Genomic DNA, 7039 nt, shown 5'->3' with positions numbered 1-7039 from the left:
AGTTAAAAAGTGTTGTTAGTTGTTTTACTTTTTTATCAGTGTTAAAAGTAAAAGAAATCTATAAAGTTTTAACAGCTGACTTTGCTCACTCTAAAATCTTTAAACTTTTGAATTCTCATGCTTTTTGCACAAATGAAAAGTTTTATATCAATCGAAAAAACGTGTGCCGTATTTATGGTTTAACAGATTAACGTTTGAATGTCTTAAAACTGACTTTTCTGAAGACAAGGATAATACTTAAAAATGCTGTTCATAATGTTTTTAAACAAACATGTTAACCCTTTGAAAAATTTTCGAATACATGTTTTTACGCGATACTTACAAAGTTACGATAATATGTCCAGTTGGTATTTAAACTAAATTTAAACTATGTAAACTTGCTGTCTGAAATACATGTTTAAAAACATTATGTAAACAAACTTTATTTTCAGAAACTGGTTGGAGTATTTTTTTTAAAGCACCAGTTTTTATACTTATAAAAACATTTTTAGCTTTGTTGGGGGCTGTTTAAACAAAAAAAATGTTGTGTTTTAACTTTTGATTCTTAGTACTCTTTGCAATTTACATATAACAGCTTTGACAACAAAGTGAAAAAAAGATTTAAAGTTTAAGTTCAGAACATGAAATTAAAAAAGAACAATTTTAAATAAAATTTAAGTAATTAATTTAGTTCTTACATAAAAATTCAACCTTGTACAGTTTATTGCTTAACATATGTAAATTAAATTTTAAAGCATAATGTCTTTGAACTCAATAATAATAAAAATAAACTTATAATAAAAACTACTTGTTATTTTTCAAAGAATTAGTTTTTTTTTTGTGATCATCATGCTTGCACACGTTAAACATAGTGTAAAAAATTAAGCTCACCTAAAAAACTTTTGCAGATTTATTTATGTTTGTTGAACAAGCTTAAAAACATGTTTTAAGTTAGTTTAAATTTTTCAATAAATCATTGAAACTATATTTTGATAAATAAAATTTTTTATATACGTAAATCAATATTAAGTTTGATCAGTTCTAAATTTAAGTAAAAATTAGTTAAAATAAAGAGGTTTTTTGTTCATGTGCATTAAATATAAGATTTAACAGCGTTTTTCGTTTTTTTTTTAATGTAAAAATTTTTATTTAAACAAACCACATATTATTGTAAATACATAAATAATTTTTATTTAAAGACACAAGTTATTTGACTGTATAACAAGAAGGTTGACGAAATATCTTAACTTCTAAACAATAAGATTTAAAAGAATCTGAAACAATTAAAATGATTAGAGTCTTTTTGAAAGACTTAAACAAATGTTAGAACATTAAATATTCTAAAATGTCAAGTTAAAAATATCAAAAAAAAACCTTAATTATACAAACTTTAAAGTGCATTATTAAAGTTAATCTCTTCTAGTAGTATACTAAAATTTTCAGTTGTTCGAATTACAACATCGTCAGTTAAATACTATGGCAACTATTAAAAATATTTTGTTCATTCTTTAAGAAATATATGATCAAATCTTATTACATTTATGATTTATAACTCTCAAACATAAAAGTTCCAACAAAACTCACAACTCAATTTAAACTAACTACAAAAAAATAACAGGTTATAAAACTAGATAAAAACAACAAAAAAAAGTCTAATATTAACTTTTAAAGCTGATAGATTTAATAAAATTATAAAAAGTATTAAATGCTAAAAAGATAAACTTATATAAAAATAAAATATAAACTATGGCTTTAAAAAGTTTTTAGAAATTATATTTAAAGTTCTAAATCGTGTATAACTTACATTTAAGAATTATAAGTTTAAACAAGCTTTCAGCAAATTTTTTTTGAGTATTCAGTTTTTATGATATATTTTTAAAACTTTAAATAAAACCTACAAAACTCTTTAAAATTAAATCTTAAAAGATAGGATCTTTATAAATTAAACTTTTTAATACTAGCCACTTTTTCCTAAAGTACAAAACAGTGCAAAGAGTTAAACTCAACGATTATTTAAACAGCTTATACATATTAGTTTTTGAAAATCCCCACAACAATCAAAAAAAAAAAAAAAGAATAAAAATTTAATAAAGAAAAGATGTAAAAAGACATTTTATTTTAATCTTCACCGTATACCACAATGATGGCGTTCGCTTTCTGAAACTCCGGCGATTGTGACGTCACAACGTTATCCAGAACCTGCTGGCACGCCTCCTCTCCCGTCGCCACCCCGTCCAGCCACCTGCTGATCCTTTCTCCCCACAACCTGTCCTCCTCCTCCTCACTCTCCTCCATCAACAGCAGTTTCTCCTTCGTCAGCTCCTCCCTCTTCGCCTTTCGGTTCGGGGGAATCCCGTTGGGAGAAATGACCACGATTGTTTCGAGCTTGGCGCGGTTCTCCTCGATGCTGGCGGAGCTGTGGAGGGTTTTGGGTGGGATCTGGTGGCTCCTTCTCAGGTGATCTTCTCCTGAAGCATCGAACGTTATACTGAAAAAAATTGGTTGTTGAAAGTGAAGACCCCTCGAATAATAAAAAATGTTTAGCTCTAGAACGTTAATTGATTTTGAGCAAGTTGCTTGTTTTCGATACTATTTTAAAGATGGTCTTGTAAAAAATTTTTGCAACATTGTCCTACGAGAGAGCAATCAAATTATTTCACCACTGCTGTGTTTGGATTTGAATATGTGTATTCCACTTTTTTGAGTTTAAAATTTAAAGTAAAATTGAATCTAAGTTCTTAAAATCAAATCAAAATTAATGTTGTTTAGGAAGTTCCAATGCAAAGTTACAAAATAAACTTCTTAGTTGTTATATGTTTATATCCTACAAAGTTATTTTACATCTAATTTTATAAACTTTTAAATAAAATAAGACAAAAGATAAATAAGAAAAAATTAATGTTAGATAGTAATTTTTTGTTACTGCCTTTAAATAACTGTAAACAAACTTTAACGATATACAACAAACATTAGTATTGATATAGGAAAAACTTTAGTAAATTTTTTAAAAAGTTTACAAAAATACTTTTAAAATCTGATAAATTCTTGACATTATGTAAATATTTCAAAATAAAGTAATAATAGCATGTCAATCTATGTTTAAACAAGTCACCAAGAGTTTGTTCAGTGTGAATGACACAAGTTCATGTTTGAATAAAAGTTTGTAAATATTCTTCACTTTCTGAAACTGGTTGGAATATTTTTGTAAAGCACCAGTTACTATATTTATAAAAACATTTTACGCCTTGTTGGGGGTAATTTAAACACAGTTTTTTCTATGTTTAAACTTTTAAATTTTTACATCTTGTTGCAATTTAGTGGAAACTGTTTGAACTTTTGATGGTTATTTTATGTTTTGACAGCATTAAAAAATAAAGTACTAATGTTTGTATTACCGCCAAGGTAGATAAAACAAGTTTTAAAAAGTAATGTTTTCTAAAATTGAACAAACACTTAAAAATATTGATATACTTTTAAATCAACAACTGCTGCTTAGAAAACACCATTTGCTTAGTTTATTTCACTTTTTATCAATAAAGCTTATTATTTACTGTATTGTTTAATAATATAACTGCTTAATTTATACTATTTAAAAATAGCATAATTTCAAACGTAAACATGTTTTGCTTTCGTTTGTAGTATATGATATAATCAAAATGTTCACCTGTACAAAGTAGTGTGCACAGACACTATTTTACTGTAAACAAAAAACTTTTACTTGAATGAAAATACTTTTTAAACTAAAGGTTATTTATTTTCAATCTGATATGTTAAAACTCAAAATATGGCTTAACAGAAAACGTCCGACTAAAATGTAAAAAATAGAAAAACATATAAAGTAAGTTATCTTTGTAGCATAAAGTTTTTCTGTTAATACAGCTTCTTAATATCAAAAACCACTGATATATACTGTATGTTTGCTTTAAACAACATATTTGATTAACTGGTTAACATGGTTTTAATTTTCAGAAAAATTTAAAAGATTTTGTGGTTGTAGTAAATTTTAAATCAACATGTATTATTTTTTAAGCTAAAATGTGTTTGATAAATCAACTTAAACATTTTTTTCCTGAAAAATTATTTTAGTTTCAAAGCTGATACTTGCTAGAGCCTAACTTTTCGTAAGCTAGAAGAGTTTAGAAAATAACATCATATACTTGTACTATAACATTGTAGCCTGGTCACTAATATTAACTTTAGTAACCTTTATCAAAGTTAATTTTTAGTTTTTTTACCAAAGCTGTTCATACTTACTAATAGTTTTATTGTGTTTTATAAGTTTATATATACAGTTTATAGTCTTGTTAGTTTTTTAACAACCTCAAAATCAAAATTATTTTCGCAAAAAGTATTGTTTAACTATAAAACTCACCCTTTATCGCTCGTTCCATCTTCTGGTAACAGCTTCAGCTGCTGCTTGTGAAACTCCTTCTTCCCATTCACCAGAACGATGGGCATGGATGCCCTCCTCACATTTCTTCTCCCGAATCTCTTACCGTTTGAGGGCGTGCTGACGGGAGAAATCGTCGAAACGTTTTTTAAATTTTTCGTCAAGTTGTTTGAGTATTTGCTTGATTTTGATTGGTTGTGAGAAAAGTTTAAGTTTTTGATATCCGTAAAACCTGACAACCTCCTGGTCCGGTTTCCGCGGCAACACGACGTTTTGATTGTTTCCAATTGGTCGGCTGACTTCGAGGAAGGAAGGCTGGTAAGTGGTGGAAACATGCCGGTGTCTTGTTGCGGAAATTTTTTACTTCTAGAAACTAAAGAATCGTTCATATTTTTGTTTTTGTTTGCGTACGACTTGCTTAATTTGCTGTCTTCGAAGAAGTTGCTTTTCTGTTAAGTTAGGAAGTTACATTTTTATTTATTCATCAATTTAACTATTTAACTAGAGCAAAAATATAAATAAGAAAGTATTTTAAACTGCTTTTAATTTAAAGACGATTTGTTTCTTAAACAGCTAAAAATATCAAAATTTTTAAAAACTTAAGTTTTTAGTTAACCTTTATTTGGTCGCTTGATTTTTTAGTTATTCAAGTCAAAGTTCAAAAAACACTATGCCAGAAACAACATCAAAATACAAAAAAAAAGCGTATAAAGTACGTGACAATTAACTATTCAGCTAGACAATTGACTAAGCGACAATCGCATTGTGACGCCACAAAAACGAAAGTACTTTGAAGAGGCACCCACTTTTGAATTTATCGATTTTTTTCTCGTTCTGGTGTTTTCCCCGTTTCGCAACCTGTTCGGAATTTTGGCGTTGCGTAGAAACGACTCGTCCTTGGGGTCGAGCATCCCGAATGTCATGGGGGTCGAAGGGTTTCTCTGCACCCTAAAGTTTTCAGTTGGCAGGGATTTTCTCCTGTTGTATTTGATGCTTTTATCTTTCGTGCAGCTGCCGGGACTGTCTGGCATCGACGGTTGTCTTCTATTACGGGGATTTTTTTGCGGCGTTTTCTTCATTTCGTCAATGCTAGATCTCCAACTGTACTTGCCTGTAAAGAATTAATTGTAGTTAAAAAAACATGTTTAAAATAGATTAGTCTTAGCTTTGAAGTAGTTAAAATAATATTTTGATAATAATTCTCACTAACAAAGTATCGGTACATGTAATATTATTTTGATAGGCGGTGTTTTTATAACCAATACATAAAATTAGTTTTCTATTCTATTATCCAAGATTCTTCTTTATTATCACTATTTCTCCTTATATATTTTTGATACAAAAATTTCACAATTTGGTTACAAATATTTTTTGATATTTACTGTAAATTAAAATATTTTTGCATGTGTTTTCGATGTTACACAACGTATTAGTGTAATCGAAAGCGTTACACCTTTTAAAATAATAAATAAAACCGGATTGTTTAACACTCCTTTATTATCGTTACTTTGTTGATATTCTAAACAAACACACAAAAAGTTCTTTAAAAAATATTGACTACAAAAAGTCAGCATAAAGTGAGCATGCTTTTTTTTTCAACTTGAAAACTTGTACAACTTTTGTTTGTACAAACTTGAACTTGAACGTACTTAAAAAGTAACACTTGAACAAAATATCGCTTTTCAAAAAATGTTTAAACAGCATACAATATTAAGATCAAAATTAGTTTATTTAAAGCCTCTGTTGTAATTAAACTGGAGAAGTTTTGTTTTTTAGATATTAATAAAGCCTAGGTGTATGATTGAAATTTGATTTTCTAGGGTTCTTAAATTTTTTTAAGAATCTAATTCTCAAGAAGCTAAAACCATATACTTTACTATTTTAGTTAAAAGATATAAGAAATGTAAACTAACTTAAAAAACTCAATGTATAGCTGATTTAAACATCACAAAAACTTTTTAGTAAATTTTAAAACAACGAAATTCTTTTTAAAAATTAATTTTGTTAAAATAAATTTAGTAAAGAATAAAAAGCACTATAATCTAGTTTTATTATTTAAATCATAACAAACAATTTCAAAGTAAAGTATTAAACATTACGTGTTTAATTAAAACTAAAGCCATTTATTCGTTTATCTACTTATTACAAACTTTACACCTATACTTAGTTCCAACCTGAGTCAAAGGAAAGTTGCGAATATATTTGTTGCGTTGCTGTTTTCATTGCATTAATGTCCTTGTCTATTGTCGTATAATATGAAAAGTCTCACCAAGGGGTAGTCTAATTGATTGCAGAATTAAGCAACTTTAGTTCTTTAATGTTACACAATTGCTGAAAAAAATTTAGATATTTTTACATTGCGTGACTCGGTAGTCGTTTGAAGTGATATATTAAACACACAATGATGGAAATACTCCATTATTCGCTTCTTATCAGATCTAAATATAGGCCCCAGAATACAAACACGAAAAATTTGGATAAAAAAAACTAAAAACAACAAGATTTCTATCTATAAAGCTCAATAGCTGCTACTGAACTGACACGTTACAAACTTAAACTGAAAAAATATTCTTTGCATAACTGTGTGATTAGTTATGGCTGAACTATTTATTGTTAGTTTTGGTTATTTTAATGTCAGTTAAGCTGTACAAATAAAAAGTTTAGTGAATT

General features: G+C 27.7%; 1 protein-coding gene across 2 annotated transcripts; it reads right to left on the bottom strand.

The window, feature by feature from the left end:
• Positions 1 to 1945: 1945 nt before the first annotated feature.
• On the bottom strand, positions 1946 to 6681 carry LOC145838537 (uncharacterized). Of its 2 annotated transcripts, none has more exons than XM_082946149.1 (4): positions 6544 to 6681; positions 5176 to 5480; positions 4352 to 4818; positions 1946 to 2467 (listed from the first exon to the last, which is right to left on the bottom strand). In XM_082946149.1, the coding sequence occupies exons 1-4, from the start codon at positions 6590 to 6592 to the stop codon at positions 2098 to 2100; spliced, it is 1191 nt and encodes a 396-aa protein (XP_082802275.1). In that variant the 5' UTR covers positions 6593 to 6681; the 3' UTR covers positions 1946 to 2097. The 2 variants fall into 2 exon arrangements, with proteins under 2 accessions (XP_082802275.1, XP_082802276.1); XM_082946150.1 differs by lacking the exon at positions 6544 to 6681 and adding an exon at positions 5580 to 5655.
• Positions 6682 to 7039: the final 358 nt, after the last annotated feature.

Source organism: Thalia democratica, chromosome 6, assembly GCF_965202585.1.
Source record: "Thalia democratica chromosome 6, ktThaDemo2.hap1.1, whole genome shotgun sequence".
NCBI classification, from domain to species: Eukaryota; Metazoa; Chordata; class Thaliacea; order Salpida; family Salpidae; genus Thalia; species Thalia democratica.
The sequence above is the reverse complement of the archived record's forward strand: the minus strand, read 5'-3'. Positions and strand labels throughout refer to the sequence as shown.